Source organism: Mixophyes fleayi, chromosome 4 (assembly GCF_038048845.1).
Source record: "Mixophyes fleayi isolate aMixFle1 chromosome 4, aMixFle1.hap1, whole genome shotgun sequence".
NCBI lineage: Eukaryota > Metazoa > Chordata > Amphibia > Anura > Limnodynastidae > Mixophyes > Mixophyes fleayi.
The window spans coordinates 135668840-135693812 of record NC_134405.1 but is presented as its reverse complement, the minus strand read 5'-3'; the positions used below and the strand labels follow the sequence as shown (position 1 = coordinate 135693812).

General features: G+C 44.9%; 1 protein-coding gene across 1 annotated transcript in view; it reads right to left on the bottom strand.

Annotated features, from left to right (window-relative positions):
- Positions 1 to 3579: 3579 nt before the first annotated feature.
- Positions 3580 to 24973, bottom strand: part of CRABP1 (cellular retinoic acid binding protein 1) — a 34911-nt gene continuing 13517 nt past the window's right edge. Inside the window, exons 3-4 of the mRNA XM_075208403.1 lie at positions 19032 to 19145; positions 3580 to 5651 (exon numbers count right to left, since the gene is read on the bottom strand). Coding sequence (XP_075064504.1) covers positions 5601 to 5651; positions 19032 to 19145 — 165 coding nt within the window. The 3' untranslated portion in view covers positions 3580 to 5600. The remainder of the gene's footprint in view (positions 5652 to 19031; positions 19146 to 24973) is intronic.

The following is a 24973-nucleotide window of genomic DNA, read 5'->3' as shown; positions in this document are numbered from 1 at the left end:
TGCATTTGTATGTATATGGCATTGTGTATGTATATGGCATTGTGTGTTTGTATATGGCATTGTGTGATGTGAAGAATTTCATCCATTTTAGTTGTAATTAGCAGCATACAGTGTGATCAGCTGTATTTCACTATAGTGATAAAGTGAAGTTCTCTACTTGTAAGTTTAAAGGTTTTCTCAATCTTTCCATTTGACTGTGGATTGATAGTGCTAGAAATCCAGTAAAAAGAAAAAGAAAGAGGAAAAAAATACCTTCAAATGCCTCATTCTGCTGAAACCCATGTTGAAAGTCAGACTTTCTTTACAAAAAGCAATATACCTGTAACATGCCAAATTATTTTTTTTCATGATCTATTGCCGCAATTTTATCTGGATCTGGTTTAAAGTACTTGAGTTGGTGGTCACAAGAGTTCCCTCTGTATTGTGTGGTGGTCACATGGGTACCTTCTGTATTGTGTGATGGTCACATGGCTGCCCTCTGTATTGTGGGGCGGTCACAAGGGCGCCCTCTGTATTGTGGGGAGGTCACAAGGGCGCCCTCACCAGCGTGCTTAGGGGCTTCTCCGTGTCTTTAACAAAGTCTGGTCTCCCTGGGCTTCATATTACAACCAACCTCTGCTCCAATATTAGTCAAACCCGATCCGTTTCTGGAAATAACAGATTGAACTATTATCCTCTGCTAAAAACATAAAAGCGTGAATTCCTCCTCCCTTGCCCTAACCCCCCCCAATCTCTTTCCCCTTCCCCCATTCTGCCCTGTTCCATCCCTATACCCCCTCTTCTTTCTCTTCTCCCCCTTATTTGTATAATTTAAAACAAAATAACATCTCCATGGTACTATGTTCTTATGAAACTTAATTTGTTTTGTAAAGGCTCTGTGAGAGAGTGTCATACACACTGTTAAATTTTCATGTGCACTTGTCATCTCACTAATGTACCTCTCAAAAGTTTCTTCTTTTTTGTAATGCTGTTCAAGATAAGATGTTACTAATAAAACGTATTTTAAAAAAAAAGGCGCAGCCACACCCCATGTTGATCACTGTGTGGCTACATCCCCATAGCCGATTGCTAATAAAGTTTGTTGATAGTACTTCACTATGTAGTTTTACTTTCCTCCAAATTTGCCACCTGCACTTGTGCAGCCTTCAGTATACCATTACATCCAGGAAGATTACATCTGACTCCGACAGGAACATTCACCGGACGGTTGGGCCAGGGGTCCGAGGGCATGGTCAGACAAGCTCACGCCAGCACGGCGTCAGGGTAACATCATCAGGAATTCATCTTTGGGTACTACTTATACCACTTTCAGGTAATTGTACACCCTCGGCATATAGCAAGAGCATCCGAGACATCACTTGTGTATTGCATACATCACCCTGAGGTATTCCAGAAGCAGTGCATACACAGACACCCTAGTTGCAGTCACCTCCAATTACATTACTGCTCCGTGCCTGCTTCATTTGGACATTAATACTTTACCCTGGACATTATCCTCTGCTCTCACATTGATGCACAAAATACGTTATATTACACATCAGTTGTTCTTTCTGCCCATTTGGCATATATGTATTAGAAGACCCGCATTTATCCAATATCCCATTTTCTCTACTTGCACTTGAGTGCTTTCTGTACTATCATCATCATCACCATTTATTTATATAGCGCCACTAATTCCGCAGCGCTGTACAGGGAACTCACTCACATCAGTTCCTGCCCCATTGGAGCTTACAGTTTAAATTTCCTAACACACACACACACAGACAGAGACAGAGAGACTAGGGTCAATTTGATAGCAGCCAATTAACCTACCAGTATGCTTTTGGAATGTGAGAGGAAACCGGAGCACCCGGAGGAAACCCACGCAAACACGGGGAGAACATACAAACTACACACAGATAAGGCCATGGTCGGAAATTGAACTCATGACCCCAGTGCTGTAAGGCAGAAGTGCTAACCACTAAGCCACCGTGCTGTCCTTTTGCCTGTATCACTGAGGAGTGTGGTAAACTCCTTCTTCACTTAGCAGCTCATGCAATCTCTATCTAGTACTGTTTATGTGCATCCACCACACCTTTAAATAATTTGGGACCATAAATTGTTTCAATAAATGCCAGGCACACAATCACTGCATACAGTTTTCCAACTAAGTACTATGTGTCTAATCCTGTTGCATCTCATTGTCACTTGAATATCTCTCTAGCATTAGACATGTTAGGTAAAGCAGTGGAGACCTGAATAAGGTCTGTTTTTTTAGCCTGCTTTATTAGATCCTATCAGCCTTTGCAGTGCTACTAATAAGGAAGACCAATTGAAGTGCCTTTTGATTCCTGAAAAAAATAAATAAAAATATTGAATAAAATAAAGGAATTCATACAAATTCCTATTCTGTTTCTCTGCAATATAAATATATACATTTTATAAACGTACAAAAGCATTTTTCTACTGAGAGTCTCTAGCTATTTAAAGTTTGGGGTAAATTAATTAGGTTGCACTATGTCATACTTGCCTACTCTCCCAAAATTTTCGATAGGCTCCTGAATTTCAGGGAGTCCTCCTGGACTCCCGGGAGAGTAGGCCTGGATTCTTGTGGAGGGGTTCGTGAATTTCGACATTCTATATTACGGGCGGGGCTATGGTGGAGTGACAACGTCACCCCCCCCCTCTGTCACATGACCTGTCCTCTGGGATCTTCCGGAGGACAGATCAAAAAAGTTGCCAAGTATGGACTATGTTCATGCACATAACCTTTGGCAATATCTTGAAAATATGTTTTTGGTTTTTTTTATTTTGCTTATTTCTCTGTGTATTACAATGAAATTAAAAATGTATTTAATACTTTATGATATCTAAAGTAAGCCTTGTTTGTTCCTAAGAAAACAAAATATCATTGACTTGGGAAAATTAAAGGGGAGTAAATGAATTTGAATACATTTTAAAGTTTACTTTACATTTGTTGAATGTTCCCTTAAAGTGTGTACTTAGAAGAATTAATGCTGTTTTGAAGGCAAAGGGTGGTCACACCAAATATTGATTTTGATTTAGATTTCTCTTCTGTTCATTTACTTTGCATTGTGTTAATTGATAAAAATAAACTATTAACACTTCTATTTTTGAAAGCATTCTTTGCAGCATTTTTTCCACACCTGCCTAAAACTTTTTCACAGCATTGTATATATAATAAAAAGACAAAACAACAATAATATGAATGTAAGATAAAGCTCATAAGACTGGCAATACCCCACCATATATGACCACCTGAATTACTCTGTGCAGTGAAACCCTCAACCACATTACAAACCTCAGAAACACCTATAAATTTTAACCTTATCTTTACATGTTAAGCTAAGTTCCTGTGAAGCAGTCAAGCTTTATACTCCAGTGACCACAATGAGGGGCTATGATACTGTACAGTATCCCCTCTTTGGTTCTGAGCAAGACAATGACTTTGGCAGGATACAATTACTTTTACAACTGTCAAAAGATGTGTTGCTAAATGGCTTTCATTAATTCTAATAGAAAACATAAAGCGTTTTATTGAAATAACTTTATTAAATGACAAACAAGAAATTACATGGAATGAGACATCGATCAAAGGCACAGTACACAATACAAAAAACATTGCAGAAAGTATAATGGTTGAAGTGCTGGTGCTATGTGGTGCATCCAGTCCCCTTCGGCAGTAAAGGATTAAAGACAGACTGTGTCCTTATGAAATGCAGCATTGGTTCAGATATTTTGCAAACATACCATTTTAAACCTCCTGTCATTAGAAGTTTATTTGATGCCAATTGTAATCACCAGGCTAACACAGTACTATTATCAGACTTACATAAAGCATTTATTTATCTCCTCTACTGAATGTAACACAATCTGAACAATACAGGTAAGTAACGTGCTGTGATTTGTTAATAAGTTTCTCTTTATTATAACATATCATGTTTAACATTGAAGTCTCTGCCATAGTCATCAATGAGGATACCTTCAGTTAATGCCTTTGTATTTGATTTTAGGGCAATACACTGTAAGTAAATTAATAGCATGTTCACATAATTTTTTAACCACTTTGAGTATCAATAGTTTTTTATGCTTGTCCATCATAAGATGATGTTAGAACTTGTTCTAACCTATCAGAAAAGAATGATATCCTTATGCAAATTAAACTTACCCGTTCAGATGAGCTAAGTGTATTGTTAATTTTTGTACATTATCTGTCTGTACAATTATTACACAAACTTGGTTCTGATTAGCTGGGTATTCTATACTGTGTTTTCTCCATTGAGTAACTCCGGTAAACTTATAATCTGACAATAGAAACTAAAGCCAAATAGAATTTGCAGATTTTGAGTGTAAAATAGGTAAAAATGTGATTCCTGTATCTTCATCCTGTTACCTCCCTAGTGGCCCCAGAATTACTTCTTTTGAACAAAGGCAAACACTATTAAGCAAAAATGAGAACTTGCAATGTATTGCCAATATGAACTAATGTCTCTACAAAATGTTACCAACCATATCACAATATGTCTATCTAACAAAAAACCTCAGCAGATCTATCCATACATGGTGGACCATACTACAATAGGGAAATTTCTAATAGAAGCAAAATCATAAACATACTATATTGGTGGTGCCAATAATTCCATTTGCTACACAAGGTCAGAGGCTACACTACCAATCTGAAGGCATCAATGCCAGTGTATAGGTCGTTTCCTGAAAAGTACTTGTCAACTGGAGCTTTAGTTACATAGAGGTGTGCTAGTAAGGCATAAGTCACTATGTATATAGCAGAAATTGCTGCTTTTATAAATGGCATAATTTAATAAATTCAGATGCTAATCTTAAAGGTGCTAGATATTCTGAATGGTATGGAGTTTATCTAATATTACCATCTGCATTAGCAGAGTATAGTTTATTTTATGAAATATATGTATGCAAACGCTTAGTTTTTTTAAAGCCTAGATTCTCACCCTCTGGTATGTGTGACTCAAAGGTTACCTCAAATAGATTCAAGGGGTACTCCAGTATTTAAATAATCAGAATACAAAAATAATCAGAAGGTGTATTTTTAAAAACATATAAATGCAACGACTTGGTGTAAATTTATTTAGATTAGGGGGTTGTCTAAATACATTACTCACATTAGGCAATACATGGTATAAACCCATTTTAGGGGTTATTTGGTAAGCATTTACCATCACAGAGGGAATATTTTGAAAAAAAGTTGAGAAACCCCTGTCTGGTTACAGTATATAACCAAAATCCATTAAAGTAATGGGCTGAATTGAATGCAAAGAAATTTATAGACCTGGAATCTTTGCACAGTAATGACTTCTAGCAGGACATTGTGGTACATCTTAAAAGCAGAAGTTCTAGGTTGTATATATAGAAGTAGATAGCACCAATACACTATGAGAGTTTTTTTCATTGGAGATTCATACTTTATGTTAAAAACTGCATTTTCTAAGAGCGCAGTCTGATTTTACTAGTGAACACTATTTTAAACCTCAAAGTATACAACAGGTGGGCTGGTGTGACAGGAAAATGATCCCTACATTACTGACGGTGAAAGAAGATTCCGAGAGACCAGACAAGTTCATGTCTCATGCCCTCACATATATCCGTGTACAGACTACGTCGTCAGCCCCGAAGACCTGCAACAAAGAAGGTTACAATTAGTTTCAATACTGAGTACTCTGGATACAAAATTCAATATCAATAGAACAACCACATTATTCCTCATGCTGAACTTCTTAGTTGTCATCATCACTCATTGACTAATATTACATTGAAGAGCAAAATTAGCACTAAACCATAGCAACCAATCAGACATTTGCTCTAATAATCTGTCTTGTACAAGGCAGATAAGAACATTGGTTGCTGTGGTGCAGTGGAAATGTTGCACTTAAATGCAATGTTAGTAAATAAACACTATTAAATTATGTCCTTTTGAGCTCCAATTCACAAAATCACCCAAAATGCTAATATGTGTCACGATCTGCCTACAGCTTATGCATTACATGCTGCTTTGCATGGCAGCTCCTGCCTTTTTGTCCTTATTATTGTATTTGTATTGGCAGTACCTCCATTCACCAGAGGTGCTGCTATTGTGCCTTATTGTGTGCATTAGGGGTTAACCTTCATGTTCACCAATTATCCCATGCACCTGGGTGTGGTTTTCCCTTTATATACCTGTCACTCCCAGCACACATTGCTGGTTATTGTTGTCCCATCCTGTGATGTCATATCTTTGTTGCAACCTGTGGATTCTTCCTCCTGCCTTGCTCTTCTGGTTCATGCCTGCTTGGAATCTGTTCATACATCCTGCTTCCCTGCATTAGCTGTTTACCTGCTGGTTTCTGAACATTCGTATTATTTCCTGCATCAGCTTGCACCTGGTATTTACTACTGCTCTCGATTACCTGCTATTTATACTTATCTGCAAATAAACAGAGTGTTTGTTTTCACCATATTCGTGACACCTAACTGTACTCCTGTTTGTAACCGTGACAATATGCTGTATGTATGTAAAATGTGATTAGCACTATAAAAAGCAAGGGTTTACTGTACACTTTATATGTATTTTTTTTACAAGTGCATTCCTTGGTCAATTGAAAAGTACAACCGTGACAGAATAACCAGCCTACAAGACAGCTTTGGAGTCAGTTGAAAGTTTTGTTTTATTCTGGGACCTTTTTTCTGCAATCAAGTTTTCATTTATTTTTTGCAACATGTCTGTTTCACCAATCATGGAATTGCCACTGCTACAAACTTTACAGATGGACATTATATTATATTGCTACGTTCTCAGTTTGCTAGATTTTCCTCTTTACTTGTGGACCCACTCAGGAGACTGTCAGATTCTGTCTCTCTTAATTCAGAAGCTCCTGAGCTGTCTCAATCCACCTTCTCTGCTGATGAACCTGTGCAAACAGCACCTCTTAAAAGTACTTCTACAAATTTGCTGTTTTCTATGAACTATGGGGTAACAAATTCCCAGTACACAGGTGGTCCACGCCCCCATCTGACCGAAGAAGAACGGCGGCGCAGGATAACATACAAGTTGTGTCTCTACTGTGCCAGCAATGCACATTTCTTGCAGGACTGTCCTGTCCGTAGACCACGTCAGCTTACTGAACCATCTCCTGTTATTTCCTCTCCGCATTCCAAAATTGTTTATGCTCCACCATTTCTGTTCTCTGGGAAGAGACCCAATCTGCCAGCTCCAGCCGCCTGTCCGGAGGCTCCAGCTCCAGCCGCCTGTGCCGAGGTGCCAGCCTCTGTCTCCTGTGCCGAGGTGCCAGCCTCTGTCTCCTGTGCCGAGGTGCCAGCCTCTGTCTCCTGTGCCGAGGTGCCAGCCTCTGTCTACTGTGCCGAGGTGCCAGCCTCTGTCTCCTGTGCCGAGGGGCCAGCCTCTGTCTCCTGTGCCGAGGGGCCAGCCTCTGTCTCCTGTGCCGAGGGGCCAGCCTCTGTCTCCTGTGCCGAGGGGCCAGCCTCTGTCTCCTGTGCCGAGGGGCCAGCCTCTGTCTCCTGTGCCGAGGGGCCAGCCTCTGTCTCCTGTGCCGAGGGGCCAGCCTCTGTCTCCTGTGCCGAGGGGCCAGCCTCTGTCTCCTGTGCCGAGGGGCCAGCCTCTGTCTCCTGTGCCGAGGGGCCAGCCTCTGTCTCCTGTGCCGAGGTGCCAGCCTCTGTCTCCTGTGCCGAGGTCACATCATCTGCCTCCAGCTCTGAGGTCACATCATCTGCCTCCAGCTCTGAGGTCACATCATCTGCCTCCAGCTCTGAGGTCACATCATCTGCCTCCAGCTCTGAGGTCACATCATCTGCCTTCAGCTCTGAGGTCACATCATCTGCCTTCAGCTCTGAGGTCACATCATCTGCCTCCAGCTCTGAGGTCACATCATCTGCCTCCAGCTTGGAGCCTGCTGCCACTGTGTCTGGTCCTGAGCCTGCTGCCACTGTGTCCGGTCCTGAGTCTCCTGTCACTGTGTCCGGTCCTGAGTCTCCTGCCACTGTGTCCGGTCCTGAGTCTCCTGCCACTGTGTCCGGTCCCGAGTCTCCTGCCACTGTGTCCAGTTCCGAGTCTTCAGCCGCTGCCTCCAGTTCCGAGTCTTCAGCCGCTGCCTCCAGTTCCGAGTCTTCAGCCGCTGCCTCCAGTTCCGAGTCTTCAGCCGCTGCCTCCAGTTCCGAGTCTTCAGCCGCTGCCTCTAGTTCCGAGTCTTCAGCCGCTGCCTCTAGTTCCGAGTCTTCAGCCGCTGCCTCCAGTTCCGAGTCTTCAGCCGCTGCCTCCAGTTCCGAGTCTTCAGCCGCTGCCTCCAGTTCCGAGTCTTCAGCCGCTGCCTCCAGTTCCGAGTCTTCAGCCGCTGCCTCCAGTTCCGAGTCTTCAGCCGCTGCCTCCAGTTCCGAGTCTTCAGCCGCTGCCTCCAGTTCCGAGTCTTCAGCCGCTGCCTCCAGTTCCGAGTCTTCAGCCGCTGCCTCCAGTTCCGAGTCTTCAGCCGCTGCCTCCAGTTCCGAGTCTTCAGCCGCTGCCTCCAGTTCCGAGTCTTCAGCCGCTGCCTCCAGTTCCGAGTCTTCAGCCGCTGCCTCCAGTTCCGAGTCTTCAGCCGCTGTCTCTGTTCCTGAGCTTCAGCCTGCTCCAGAGGGGGCGCTGCCCTTAAAGTCTGCTTCAGAGGGGGCACTGCCCTTAAAGACTCTTCCAGAGGGGGCGCTGCCCTTAAAGACTCCTCCAGAGGGGGCGCTGCCCTTAAAGACTCCTCCAGAGGGGGCGCTGCCCTTAAAGACTTCTCCAGAGGGGGCACTGCCCTTAAAGACTTCTCCAGAGGGGGCGCTGCCGTTGCAGTCTTCTCCAGAGGGGGCGCTGCCCTTACCGTCTTCTCCAGAGGGGGCGCTGCCCTTACCGTCTCCTCCAGAGGGGGCGCTGCCCTTATCGTCTTCTCCAGAGGGGGCGCTGCCCTTAACGTCTTCTCCAGAGGGGGCGCTGCCCTTACTGTCTGCTCAAGAGGGGGCGCTGCCCTTACAGTCCGCTCAAGAGTTGCCTGTCCATGCGGTCCAGCCCGAGTTGCCAGTCCATGCGGTCCAGCCCGAGTTGCCAGTCCATGCGGTCCAGCCCGAGTTGCCAGTCCATTTGGTCCAGCCCGAGTTGCCAGTCCATGCGGTCCAGCCCGAGTTGCCAGTCCATGCGGTCCAGCCTGAGTTACCACTTGGTGCTGTCTGCCCTCAGGCTTCTCAAAGTGCTGTCTGCCCTCAGGCTTCTCAAAGTGCTGTCTGCCCTCAGGCTTCTCAAAGTGCTGTCTGCCCTCAGGCTTCTCAAAGTGCTGTCCCTGCCAAGCCTGCCGCCCAGTCCGGGCCTGCTGGCAAGCCTTCTGCCCAGTCCGGGCCCGCTGCCCAGCCTTCTGCCCAGTCCGGGCCTGCTCCCAAGTCTGCCGCCCAGTCCGGGCCTGCCCCCAAATCTGCCCAGTCCGGGCCTGCTGCCAAGCCTTCCGCCCAGTCCGGGCCTGCTGCCAAGCCTTCCACCCAGTCCGGGCCTGCTGCCAAGCCAGCCGCCCAGTCCGGGTCTCCTGTCAAGCCTGCTGCCAAGTCCGAACCATCCGTTGCCGAGGGTGCCAAGTCTGAGCTGCCACCTACCTTTGAGGGGCACCTTTCTCAATTTAGTGCTCTACTGAGGTTTTGTGCTTCATATTTCCCCTCAGTACCTAGCCTTGTCAGTGACCCAAAGAGGCAAGTTTTGTTTTTATTAAAAAACTTTAGAGGAGAGGCTATGGAATGGGCGAACCCTTTGATTGAGACTAATCACCCCACACTATCTGACTTACCACTATTTGTCGAGGCAGTGATCAACAAGTTTTCACCAACACCTCCCGCTATGCCATCTTACGGGGCCTCCATATTGTCAGCAGTTCCACCCATCTCACCTGGTCTAGAGATTCCTTTGTGCTCCACCCAATTGGTTCAAACTGCTGTTCCAGGGAATTCTCGCAAGAAGAAAAAGCGAAAGAAGAGAGCAGGGTCTACGGAGCTTGAACTGGCAGCTGGCATAGTCTCCTTTGCCCGTCCACCCATGGACGAGGACTTTTCTGCCGGGCCCCCAATTCTGGACTATGATTCCGATGCATTCAGACATTTTTGGTAATTGGGCGTCTGGAATCCGCCCTTAAGGGAGGGGGTACTGTCACGATCTGCCTACAGCTTATGCATTACATGCTGCTTTGCATGGCAGCTCCTGCCTTTTTGTCCTTTATTATTGTATTTGTATTGGCAGTACCTCCATTCACCAGAGGTGCTGCTATTGTGCCTTATTGTGTGCATTAGGGGTTAACCTTCATGTTCACCAATTATCCCATGCACCTGGGTGTGGTTTTCCCTTTATATACCTGTCACTCCCAGCACACATTGCTGGTTATTGTTGTCCCATCCTGTGATGTCATATCCTTGTTGCAACCTGTGGATTCTTCCTCCTGCCTTGCTCCTCTGGTTCATGCCTGCTTGGAATCTGTTCATACCTCCTGCTTCCCTGCATTAGCTGTTTACCTGCTGGTTTCTGAACATTCGTATTATTTCCTGCATCAGCTTGCACATGGTATTTACTACTGCTCTCGATTACCTGCTATTTATACTTATCTGCAAATAAACAGAGTGTTTGTTTTCACCATATTCGTGACTCCTAACTGTACTCCTGTTTGTAACCGTGACAATATGCTGTATGTATGTAAAATGTGATTAGCACTATAAAAAGCAAGGGTTTACTGTACACTTTATATGTATTTTTTTTACAAGTGCATTCCTTGGTCAATTGAAAAGTACAATCTTATCCTGCTAAATTTAAAGCACACCTGTTGCCTACACATAATGGTATCGCTGGTTCCCAATGAACTGATAGAATGCAATCTTATGAGTATTGACTCAGCTCATAGAATGGCTGTTTGCACTGGGCCTCATTTATGAAGTCTACTGGATGTGACGTATTGGTTTTGCACTAGTGTGCCTGAATGGTCTGCCCAGCACACTTCAAAGCAGACACCTACTCAGGGGTGCCTCTTCTAACTAGACATGTATCTAAGTGTGTGCGTAAAGGATGGAAAATCTCCAGTAGTGCACTGTGTAAAGTGTACAAGTTACATCAAAGTCCAACTCCTTCTACTTTACTAGTGCCCCTTTTATTAAAGTAAACATTACCCTTTTTTTCCTAGCCTATGTTACGAGCCGCGGCGGTGCTCAGCCGCGGCGACTCTCTTTTCCGCGTCCCAGCCATCGCTATGATGACTGGGACGTCACTTCCGGGTCACGTCCCGGCCGTTGCCTAGGCAACGGTTGGGACGCTGTCGGACATAGCGCCGCGTCCCGGCATTAGGTGCAGCCGGGCACGCTAATCAGCAAGTGTGGGCCACTAGGACAGCCTCTAGGGTTGATTACTTCCCTGTCCCCATTGCCCAGTGTTGGTCTGTAAGGCAGGGAGGGCTTAGCCTCCCTGCCGGTTATAGTTCAGTATTCCTGTACCTTAGCCTGCTCCTGTGCCTTTGTTGGTGAAAACCCTTGGATTTGACTACCTGTGTATGACCCTTTGCTTGCCCCTGGATTCTGAGCCTTTGCCTGTGACCTTGACCTATTGCCTGCTTCCTGTTTCCGAACCTTTGCCTGTGACCTTGACATATTGCCTGCACCCGGACTCTGAACCGTTGCCTGTGATCCTGATCCATTGCCTGTCCCTGGATTCCGAACCATTGCCTGCGACCCTGACCGTGTGTTAGGAACCCCTCAAACCAGTACAGCAAAACCCGAAGTCTGCTCTGAAAGTCTGGTGTTCACTGTTGCCCCTAGTGGTGAGGACAGACTTGGCTGCAGACTAACAGAGGGTCGTGAGATGCGTACCGGCTGGGGAGAACCCAGGAAAGCAGAGTAAAGTCCAGGCAAGGGTCGAGGGCCGGCAGCAAACAGTATCCAATAAACAAGCCGAGGTCAGAGGTCACAGGCAAAACAGCAGCGTAAGAGTCCAGGCAAAAGATCAAGGGGCACAAGCAATAAATCGTAGTCCGATATCCAGGCAAGGGTCGGCAACAGTACTCAGAATCCAAATGGAACAGAGAGCAAGGGATACAGCAGGCTAGTATGCAGCAAGCAGGAACTATAACCATCAGGGGAGGATTGCCCCTCCCTGCCTTATAACTGTGCACTGGCCAATAGAAGGGAACTGGGGGCAGGTCCTACATTAGCCACATGGCTAAAGTTTAAATTAGCGCACGCGCACCCGGCTACCCTGAATGCCGTGACGCGTTGCTGCCTCACAATAGCGTCCCGGCCGTTCCCTTAGCAACGGTCGGGGAAAATCGGAAGTGACGTCCCGGTCATCATGACGATGGCCGGGACGTCTGAAGACCAGGGCCGGATTTACCGCTAGGCAACCTAGGCACCTGCCTAGGGCCTAGCGGCTCTCGGGGGGCACAGCTGGGGGGGACAGGAGTAATTTTTTAAAAAATGAAAAAAAATAATTAAAAAATTCGGCCCCTCCCCCGACTCGCGGCACCCCCCCCTCCGCGACTCGTGCGGGGGGGGGTGCCGCGAGTCGGGAGGGGGGGGGTCGGGTGCCCCGAATCGGGTCCCGGCAGCCTCTTCTCCTCTCAGTGTCTCAGTGATAGAGAGAGGAGGAGAGGCTGCCGGGACCCGACGAGCGATCACGTGACTCTTTCTTTTTTTTTTTTCTTTTTTTTTTACATCTGAACTGACGGAGGAGGAGCAGCGCGTAATAGAAAGGTAAGTAAAACAAGGGACATAAGTGGTGATGGTGAAGGGGCACAGAGGTGGTGAAGGGCACAGAGATGGTGATTGGCACAGAAGTGGTGATGGTGATTGGCACAGAAGTGGTGATGGTGATTGGCACAGAAGTGGTGATGGGCACAGAGGTGGTGATGGTGAAGGGCACAGAGGTGGTGATGGTGAAGGGGCACAGAATTGGTGATGGTGATTGGCACAGAGGTGGTGATGGTGATTGGCACAGAGGTGGTGATGGTGAAGGGCACAGAGGTGGTGATGGTGAAGGGCACAGAGATGGTGATTGGCACAGAAGTGGTGATGGTGATTGGCACAGAAGTGGTGATGGTGAAGGGCACAGAGGTGGTGATGGTGAAGGGCACAGAGATGGTGATTGGCACAGAAGTGGTGATGGTGATTGGCACAGAAGTGGTGATGGTGATTGGCACAGAAGTGGTGATGGGCACAGAGGTGGTGATGGTGAAGGGCACAGAGGTGGTGATGGTGAAGGGGCACAGAATTGGTGATGGTGATTGGCACAGAGGTGGTGATGGTGATTGGCACAGAGGTGGTGATGGTGATTGGCACAGAGGTGGTGATGGTGAAGGGCACAGAGGTGGTGATGGTGAAGGGCACAGAGGTGGTGATGGTAAAGAGGCACAGAGGTGGTGATGGGCACAGAGGTGGTGATGGTGAAGGGCACAGAGGTGGTGATGGTGAAGAGGCACAGAGGTGGTGATGGTGATTGGCACAGAAGTGGTGATGGTGAAGGGCACAGAGGTGGTGATGGTGAAGAGGCACAGAGGTGGTGATGGTGATTGGCACAGAAGTGGTGATGGTGAAGGGCACAGAGGTGGTAATGGGCACAGAGGTGGTGATGGTGATTGGCACATTGGTGGTGATGGTGATTGGCACAGAGGTGGTGATGGTGATGGGCACAGAGGTGATGGGGAAAGGGCACATGTGATATTGTGAAGGGGCAAAAGTGACAATGAAGGGGCACAGTGTGATGATAGAGGGACAAAAGGGACAAGAGCCCATACTTGGATTTATGCGTATTATTTTTGCAAACAACTTAAGTAAGTATTTCTGCCCTGACTTCAATATTTATTATGTTGTTTTGACCCAACTACTTAAAAAAACGGGACTGCTTGGTAATTATTTAGGGGTGCCTTTTTCTGCAGCAGGGTGACCTTGCTCTTTTCACATGTTAGATACGCCCCCAAAGATGCAAGCCACGCCCTCACCTCCTTTGGCGGCGTGCCGCCGCGCAGGGGTATATGGTAGGCATGCGGCGGCACATGCTTTCACTTCTACGTAACTATAGGGGTATATGGTAGGCTGCAAAAATATAGTGCTATGGATTGTTTCAGGGAGGGGGCCCAAAAACAGTATCCTGCCTAGGGCCCTATGAGGTCTAAATCCGGCTCTGCTGAAGACAGCAGGGAGCGAGTCGTGGCGGTACCCAGAGCTGCCGCAGCTCGTAACACCATGCTGATACCTGACATCCCCTCCGGTGCTCCGTCCAGTCTGCAGATCGCTGGTCCACCACTGTTCCGTGTGTCATCTCCTGTACCTGTATGCAGCTGTGTGAGTTTAAACTTATACTACTTTGAGTTTAAGACCTGGGGGCATCTGAGTACCTGTGAGCATAACCAGTCACTACAGAAAAGGCGGCTGCTAAAGGTGAAGACCTCTTCTACCTGTTCTATAAGTTTATGCCGCACTGGTTGTCATAACAGCCTAGTTTATAGTTTTAAAAATCATGACTGTGAGTAAACATCGAAATTGTTTTTACTACATGTGACAATTGTATGTTTGTGTGAAGCGTTTTATTATTTTAGTGCCTAGACCCTTTACTCTTCTCTAATCTAAACTGTATCAGCTCATTTGTGTTCCAGTATTACCTCTATGCGGTTGACACCCACATGTATATATCTTATCTGGATCTTTCACTAACTGGCATGAGCTCACTTAGGGGGAAGAGGACTTTGCCAGAAAACCCTGTACCCAGGCCCGGCGCTCCCATTAGGCAAGGTTAGGCACTTGCCTAGGGCGCCAGGCTCTGGAGGGCGCCACAAGAATGTAAATTACTTTAAAACTGTGCGGCGACCGCTAACCATACCTGTCACGGCCGCCGCACAGCATTCAGATGCACGGGGGAGGGGGGAGAGGCTATTGCTCACCACCGCCGCCTCTCTGCTCCGTCTCCTCCCCTCCACTCACTGACACTAGTGAGTGGAGGGGAGGAGACGGAGCAGAGAGGCGGCGGTGGTGTGACAAGGTAAGGAAAGACGGGGTGAGGGGGGAGGAGGGCGCTGATTTTTGCGGGGGGCGCCGATTTTTTCAAAATGCCTAGGGCGCCATGGACTCTAGCACCGGCCCTGCCTGTACCTTGTTACTTAAAGTTTGCTGGGTGGGGAAAACAAATGTGGAGCTTCTCTATAAAAGAGAAGCTCAATCATCCTTTTTCTACTAGTCTGTGACTGTCTCTCAGTCCTGCCTGTGACTGTGTCTCCCAGTCCTGTTTGTGAGTCAGCACAAGCTGTTAGCTTCTCTTTCACATTACAGATTGCTACATCCCAGAAACCTTGTTGATGCCAAATTTGTATATGACCTGTGGCAGAAAAGCAAGTACGTCAGGTTTGAGGATGAATATATAATAATAAAAAGTCAATTTAGGAGAGAAAACAATATTTTGGACCAGGGTTTTAATGAGCAAAAGCACTGAACTCTGTGAATATGGATAATGTTAACGAGTGTTGGGTCAGAAAACAACAACTTTCTTCTATTGATCTGATGTTCCAGGTGACCTCACTGTCGCAGGAAATCATCATTATATACTAATGAGGTGCATTAGAATTGTGAAGGGTAAATACAGTATTTAATTTAAAGATTCCTCTAACATAATCAGCTATAACACTGCGATTTGCCATTGTAAGTAGAGTAAAATACACTTTTCCATTGACAAATATTTTCAGTCATTATATTTTCAATTTATATTTTTCATTTTCACATTCTCTACTTATATATTGTGGCTTCTCTTTTATAAAATGTGTAAATTAGTATTATCAGAAGTTGCTTAAAAGAGTATGTGAAATAGTTATTGATGAAAATGTCCAATAGACTTGAATATTTCCCATATCTTCCAAGTCCTCACACAGTAAGCAGCATGCAAAGTTTCTATAAAATGACACATACAGGAACAGTAATATTATGCATAGAAATAGCCACTCAACCATATTCACTATGAAGAATACTGCACTGCTTGGTCACATGATTTAGGTTTATTAAATGATGTGAATAAAGTACAGCAACAGCTTTCTTAAAGCAGAAGGCATTTATATATCGCTGCTATACAATAGCATTACCTCAAAAAAACAAAATATAGGGATTTAATCCTTATTTAAGTAAATGTAGGTGAAGACATGCAATTCATTCCTTATATGTCACTATTGACAGAGTATAGAATTGGACGAATGTCATTTATTTTTGTGCAATATACGCATTTCTGTACTGTACATTTGCCCCATATGTAGATTTTAGCGTATTGTTTACTTGCGTCTATTTATAACCGGTGAGGAGGGGGAGCAGGGGTGGGCAAGCAGACAAAATATAGTAAGGGCTTTTTCAGACAAGGACACATCTGCATATATGCCTTTTAGGAGGCATATCTCTTGCAGGTGGTGGAGAGCTGGTACAGCAATAAGCAATGGTGATGAAGGCTATCAAACCACTTCTGATCGTCTGATTAGCTTATTGACCCCTTCAGCTGATAGTACTTGATTCATTACTACATTCAGTATTTTGTTGCTGCTATATGGTATCAAGTATCAGCCATCTATTTGCATTACTGTGTGTGTATGTTAGGGGATTTAGACTGTAAGCTCCAATGGGGCAGGGACTGATGTGAGTTCTCTGTACAGCTCTGCGGAATTAGTGGTGCTATATAAATAAAGAGTGATGATGATGCACACACTATCAAATCTGTGCAACCAGGGATCTACAGATCTCTGTCAAGACAGTAAATAAAAAAAAGTTCATGACTAGCAGAAAAAGGCTGATTGAAGATGTCTTTCATGTAGGGTAGACAGTAGAAAGCCGCTTCTGTGAAAAATTATATAGAAGAAATGCAGTACAGCTTAGGTTTGCAAAGTTGCATTAAATGAAACATAAGACAATGGAACTGTTAGGAACCACTCCAACCAGTACAGCAAAACCCGGAGTCTGCTCTGAAAGTCTGGTGTTCACTGTTGCCCCTAGTGGTGGGGACAGACTTGGCCGCAGACTAACAGAGGGTCGTGAAATGTGTACCGGCTGGGGAGAACCCAGGAAAGCAGAGTGAAGTCCAGGCAAGGGTCGAGGGCCGGCAGCAGACAGCGTATCCAACAAACAAGCCGAGGTCAGAGGTCACAGGCACGGTAGCAAGGTCCAAGGTACAGGCAAGAAAGGTCAGGGTCATGAGCAAAACAGGCAGAGTCCAATAATCCAAGCAGGGGGTCATACACAAGGGATCAAACAGAGTATCCACAGGACAGGACTAGCAAGCAGGAGCAGGTCAGCAAGACTGTAACAGAGAAGCTATAACCGGCAGTGAGGCTGCAGACCTCACTGCCTTAAATAGCAAAGTCCACCAATCAGAGCCTAGCTCTGAATCATACACAGCCCCCTGCAGATAATTACATTAATCAGCCCACAAGCTGTACCTGTTTGCGCGCATGTGCCCGGCTTCCAGCACTGCCGGGACGTGGCGCTACACGAGAGGCGTCCGGTCATTGCCTTGGCAACGGCCGGGCAGGAACCGGACATGACGTCCCGGTCGTCAACGTGACGGCCGGGACGCCAGAGGGCACCCAAAGTGAGCCGCGGCGGCTGTGAGTACCGCTGCGGCTCGTAACAGCAACAGTGTTCTCCGAACAGACAAGACAATGTAGAGTTGTTTGATCTTAATGCACAGCAGTATGTTTGGTTAAAACAGACACAATGATAATAGGCTAGTGGAGGCACGTCAAAAAATTAGTTCTTATGAGGTCAGTGTTACCTTTAATTTTTGTAGGCCCTACTCTTACTGTACTGCTACCCCATTATGTTTTAATGTATGTGAATTATTTAAAGCCAAGGGCAGCCAAGATAGCAACACAAATGTGAGTCCACCTTTCTATCATAACTGTTGGGGACAAAACATAAACACACAATGTAATGCTTATACAAAAAAAAATGGTTGTCAATTTGTTCCTGTACAAGTGGTTTTAAGTTCCAACAAATATGACCACAGAATCTGATGATATCATGATAAAGTTACAATTTTCAATTTTAAACAATTGTCAATGTGCAGTATACAGAAGCAGAACAATTAACACGACCAACAAACAGCATTTTAAATAAGATAAATGATGATACACAACTGGTAAATGTTAAAGGGATTGGCCACTTTTGGACAACCCATTCTTACTTAAACCTTCTCTCTATATATATCTATCATATGAAATGGAGTGCTGGTGGGGGAACAGCCCCACTGTTACCTTTATCTGAGAGTCAGTTCATCCACAGCTCACAATAGAGGTGAAGAGAGAAGGTCTTCCATTGAGCTCTATTGTAAAGCTAGGGGCAGCCTACAAAGCATTTGTTTATGCTGCAGGAAGAACTAGCAGGATTCAGTGCTTAAACGTTCTTGGGCTAAGGTAACAGGGATGGGTACACTTAGCAGTAGACCAGCCCTATTTGCTATATGAAGTTGGATGGTTAAATTAAGAAGAGTAGGCCATTGACAAAACAAAACCATTTTAGCAAATATTAAATAGACACACAAGCATGCACACCTGAAAAACATAGTGAAATTAATATTTGAGCACACGTGAGAAGACAAAGAACACACTCTTAATATAACATAAAGACAGCATAGCATACATGTGCTAAATGTTGAAGCCAATTTTGGAGATAACAGTGTAACCATCTCTTGAAAGTTTTTCCATTGTTGTCTCAGGAGAGATACATCATTTTCAGTTTTATCCCAAAGGGGGCAAAAATCCACCTCAATTCCCAAATTGTCAATCAGACTTATCTCTGGCCCAACATTACCCTAAATGGCATTAACTTTTCATCAGAACTTTGCCGCAGTACCTTTGTGTAAAAAAACAAAACATTTCTTCATTGCTAAGAGAGCCTCGTTACTTCTAATACCAAAGTATGACCGTGATCTGTCAGCTTCTGTTTAAAAGATAGTAAGGCAGTAGGTTGAATTACACTGCCAAAAGAGATACATACAGTAAGTAGAGTGTACAAATATAAGATCTCACCAAAATCAGCTCGCCTCCTACAAGCTCCCGAGTCCAGTATGTCTTGGGCCCCATCCCCTCCACCAGAGTTTGCTTGCAGTAGATCTTATTTTCCTTCTCCCAAATAGGAAAACTCTAGTAAACAGAAAAAAATAGACTGAAGTCTGTATGTGTTAAAATGGTGGATATACAGAAAACAAGCAGCAAAGTCAGTATCATTACAAGCCTTATAAAATAACAAAACATGCTCACTGCAATCTAAGATTGTTGAGTTGGTCAGGAAATCTATATCCAAAGTATACACATGTTACTAACAGGACTGATGGTGAACCCTTCTTCAAAACGGTTGAATCAGTCACTGACTCTCTTGACTGTTGTAACATCTGTGTTTTACCTTGTGAATATGTTGTTATCCAGTCATCCCCTAATAACTAACTATTCTCATAAATAGCCAATTAAAGTATTTCTAAAAAATCCAAACAACTACCATATTAATAACTGCGTTATTCTACTTTATTATTATTATTAGAGTTTATTTACAGCGTGACACAAAGTTCTGCAGCGCCGTGCATGGAGGTAGTACAAAAAAAGGCAGACATAAGTCACATAGGTAAACAGAAGTTCACAAAATGTACATAGCACAAGTAGAATTGAAAAGCGCGGAAAACAAATACAAATAGCAATATAAGGAAGGCAATATTAATTAAGTCATATTTCAAAGAGCAATTATTGGACAATTACAAGGATAGCAAGGGTAGCTGAAGGTGAAAAAGGAGGGGTAGGAAGCAAGTGAGGAAAAGGTGGGAGGGAAGAAACAAGTGGAAGGAGGCCCGTTCTTACAATCTATATGGGAGGGATTGGAGTGGAAGAACGAGGGGGTGACATAAAGGGGATGAAGAAGGGTTGGTAGGGAGAGGTTAGGCAGTGGTGTGGTAGGCTTTGGTAAACAGGTGAGTTTTGAGGGAATGTTTGAAGCACTGAATGCTGGGGAGAGTCTGACACAGTGATGGGTAGCTGGCTGGAAATGGCAGGCAGCGTTCATTGGCCGAATGGAGGGGGTGGGAGGAACTGAAGGGAGATGATGTCAAGGATATAGTGTGGGGGGAGGAGCAGTTCAGAGCTTTATAGCTGAGGGTGAGTAGTTTGGATTGGATTCTGTATAGGGCGAAAGTGGAGGGTTTGGCAGAGGGGGAGGCAGAAACAGAGCAACATGAGAGAAACATCAATCTTGCCACAGTGTTGAGGAGGGACTGGAGAGGGGAGAGACAGGTGAGGAGAAGGCCGGAGAAGAGAAGGTTGCAATATTCAAGGCAAGATATGATGAGTGAATTAATATTTTGGCAGCATCAAGGGAGAGGAAAGGTCAAATCCTGGTCATGTTCTGGAGATGGAAACGACAGGATTGGGAAAGGGAGTCTCACTGAAACCTGACTCTCCTCACTTGAAGATTTCAAATTCACCTTCATGTCATGGTCATCTACCAAGCCCCAGGTCCCAATTTCTCAATAACTTTGATGCCTGGTTCCCTCACATCCTCTTCTCAGACCTTCCCTCTGTTATATGGTACAATTTAAAAATCCTGATTGACAATCCCATTTCATAACCCTGAATGAGTAGATAGCTCTTGTGCCAATCTGTAGGCATCCTTTAACCCTTTTCTCAGTTGCTGGATGTACTATAGATAAGTATCCCCTGAGTGTCGGGAGTCGCTAAATCCAAATCATACGTCAACTGGCAAACGTGCTTCTCTTCCAAACATGATAAGGTGAATACCCTGTGGACTCATTTTTAGTACAAGGCATGTACTAATTGAGTAACATGTTTGCACCAATGTGACTTTCTAACACTGCCCAAAGTGCCCATCAAATTGAGAAAGGTCCGGTAGAATCTCTCTGGCTGTGAGTCTCCTTGTGGATAGGGTTAATTGGCTGCTAACCAATTGACCCTAGCCTGTGTGTCTGTGTGTGCATTAGGGAATTTAGACTGTAAGCCCCAATGGAGCAGGGACTGATGTGAGTGAGTTCTCTGTACAGTGCTGCGAAATTAGTGGCACTATATAAATAAATGATGATGATGTGGAAAGAATGGTGTGGTTTGAGATTTGCATATTCCACATAGACTCTCAAAGAATTCTCACAGAAAGCCCATAATACACAAAGAATTTTTGCCACTGTTGTAGCCCTCTGGTATTTTGCTGGGTATGCTTGAGCATATCTAGTGAAATGGTCAGTGACCATGAGGGTGTTGGTGGTGTTTTTCTTGTCGGCCTCCACATACAGGAAAACAATACATACAAGTTCTAGTGGCCCATCACTCTAAATGATCTTCAGGGACGCAACTCTCTCAGGTAATGTTTTTCTCAGAACACATGTCCCACATGTTGTTTTGCAATATTTCTCTATCTTACTTTCCATGCTGGGCCAGTAAAATTGTTCAGTAATGAGCCTATTTGTCTTCTCAACACCCAAATGTCTGTGTTAATCATGCAGTGAATTCAAGACTGTCACTTGGTGACAATTGGCAAGACCGATTGTCTCCTCAGTCTGTCATCCCTGCTGGAGGTTTCTCTGTAGAGGTGTCGTGCCAAAACTATCAAACAATAATTTAGCTTCCTCAGTTTTAAGAGCCATTGGCCCCAGTCTTCATGTATTTTTACCATCTAGTACACAGCTCCTATGGATGGATCTTCCTGCTGGTCATTCTTCAGCTGTGTTTTACTTACTCTCTGTAAGTTGTCCTGTTCCAAATGACTAAGCAAGCAAAACTGTTTGGGCAGTACAGCCTCAGTACTCCCTAATGTCGTGATGCATTCGCTCACCAGTGGTACTACAACTCTTCCTTCTTGACACATGCCTCGAGTCTCGGGAGTAGGCACTTAAACCCACTTTCTTCAGGTAATTCTGCTTGCCTTCCTGCCAAACTAGAGAGTGAGTCAGCATCGATGTTACCTTTGCCATGTTGGTAATTTAACTTGAAGTCGTACACAGCTAGATTGGGTAACCACTTATGTCTGGTGGTGTCCAAATTCACTGTAGTCTGAATATAGGTCAAGGGATTGTTGTCAGTGTTAGGAATTCCAATTTGTGCATTGGATAATTTTTCTCACTGGGCGACAATGCTCTGCTTATTTAATATATAGGCTTCAGTCTTCCTCAGTGCTCTTGATATAGCACTCCCCCTAGTCCATCGAAGGATGTTTCCACATGTAGAACATAGGGTAAATAAGGGTTTGCGTAGGCGAGCCCAGGAGAATGAATGATGCACTCTTTAAACTTTTTAAAAGCATTCTCACATTCTGCTGTCCATCTCTCTCTCCGAACGGATTGTTGATCTGAAGATAACATTTCTTTTCCCACTTGCAATGCTGTCCCTTCACTAGCGGGTAACCTTTGGTTAGCTCTGTCAGTGACCTGGCTATTTTATAATACCCTGGGATGAACTTTCTGTAGTAACCACAGAATCCCAGGAAAGATCACAATTCTGTCAACTTTGTAGGCCAGGGTCACTCTGTTACAGCCTCTATCTTGGCAGGATCAGTGTAGACTCTCTCCCTGCTTACAATGGAGATACTTCACTTGCTTTTGGGATATCTTACATTTATCTAATGATAGTTTCGGACCCTTGTTTCTCAGACAATCACAAACTTTATTGTGTTCTTGCAATGTCTTCCCAAATACAATTAGATCATCTAGTTATACTATCACTTCATGGAAGTTCATATCTCCCACTGTTTCATCCATGCATGTTTGGAACGTGACTGGGGCTCCTGACACCCCTTTGCGGCATTCGGTTGAATTGGAAGAATCTCTCAGGGTATATAAAGGCTGTCTTCTCTGCATAATCTGGTTTCACAAAGTTTGATGGTACCCACTTCTCAGGTCCAATACAGAGAACCACTGTCTCCCTTGTAGACAATCTAAGGCCTCATCTATCCTGGGTACTGTATACTAAACAGGCACTGTCCTCTTGTTCAGAGTCAGATAATCCACACACATACATATATCACCACTCTTCTTCATTGCTACCACTATAGGAGAAGCATAGGGACTCCGATTTCTCTATCACATCGTTTTCTAATAAGCCCTTTAGGTGGCTTCTCACATCATACAGATTGGAAGGACCTCACTCGGAATTGTTTCTTGTCAGAGACGGATTTTATGGCAGAATCCTCAGGCCAATCCAAGGTCCCAATCCCCCATATCTTTTCAACATTTCTTCTGTCATCCTCCTTATTTCTGTTGGGTCAGCATCCGATTCTTTGAAACACAGTGTCACATGAATAGGTTTCTGGGATCTGTCTCGGGACCCTTGAGACTACCAGTGGCAGGGATGAAGTGGAAACTAGGAGGCCGGATGAAGGTATTGCTCATGGAGGATGTGCTCTACTCCTGTACACCAGATATTAGGAGGAGGATTACTGGACTGGACTTCATACTGAAATAAACGACTGGAAGCTGGACCTGGTGGACTGAAACCACGGCCAGAGACTCAGTTCCTCCAAGGATCCAGAAACTCAGATGAATATAGTACCAAAACCTGGACTTGGAAGGCTCAGAACTCAGGCAGCTGATTATCAGGGGTGACTACCTCCTGAGCTGTATAAGCCTGGAACTGGCCCGGGCAACTCAGAACTCAGAATCTGAGACAAGCCTGGAACTGCAAGCCAGTACCTAAAAACACAGAGATGGCTCCAGAAATTGGAAGACTCAGAGCAATAACCTACTACCCCAAATAGCCAGTAGGTGCGACAGGAATAGGCTGAAGAGAGCAGGATCCACACAAGAGATGAGGTGGATCCACACAAGGGGTTAATAGCCAAAGTCTGTATTACAGCAGGCAGAATGAAGCTGAATTCACACCAAGGGTTAATGGTTGAAATCTGTACAGCAGCAGGCAGAATGAAGCTGAATTCACACAAAGGGTTAATGGCTGAAATCTGTACAGCAGCAAACAAACAACAAAAGTGGCAATATGGAACTAGGAAAGTGTTCTACTGGCAATTATCTGAGTGTAGTATGTGACTTTTATAGTATGCAGAGGGTGCTAATTGATTGATGAAATCAGGTGCTCTGAATAAGCAGGATGCAGCAAAAATGTCTCACCCAAGATGGCAGCTTCCAGTACAGCAGACAGAAGTCACACTTTGTTCCAGGATTAAGCATTCTGACAGGAGGGATATGCACAGTTATATTGCAGAGTGGCGTAAACAGGGCTAAGACCCTGATTCATGAAAAATAGCTTTAGACAATTGAAATAAACTGCACGCTTCCTAACTAGCTTCCTCTGTCTCTCTCTTCTGGTAGGCTGCTAGGCACACTTGGTTTGCGTCTGGTGATACTCCATCCCTCATACTTTCCCACACCACTGATCGAAGGTATTGAATAAATGTGCGTTAGTGCCCACTATAAGATGTATATCTCTTTCTTTTTCCTCTGGCTGGACATAACAGGGCGACTACTAGGATCTCCTTCTCAACACCTGCTACGCTTCACTGTAATTTCAAGTCAACTGTAATGTATCCCAGATAAGGATAGCTTTGTTCACTCACTGAGTTCAGACAACAGCTGCACCTCCACATCAGACATATTCTCCTGGAACCACTTCTCAAATATAATGGGCACCTGTCAGCCACTATCAAGTAAAGCATTACATTTTCTTTCATTTATCAGGGCAGCACATGTGGCGCTGGGCCTACTAGAATAGGTGGCAGTCTACTCCATGTACTTGACTGATTCCCCATTGTGTTTATATGGATTCTGTGGGTGCCCAGAGTGGAGTCTTCTGGTCCCCCTTTCTTGTTTCCCGACGGTGGTTTAGGATGACATGTCTTTCTAGGAGGTGTTCTTGAATTCAACTTACTAGGACATCTTTGGGCTATATGTCCCACCTGGCCACATTCAAAACATTTCCTGTCACCCCCCTCTACTGGTCGATTGGAAAGTGGTGTAGCAGTGAATCTGGGA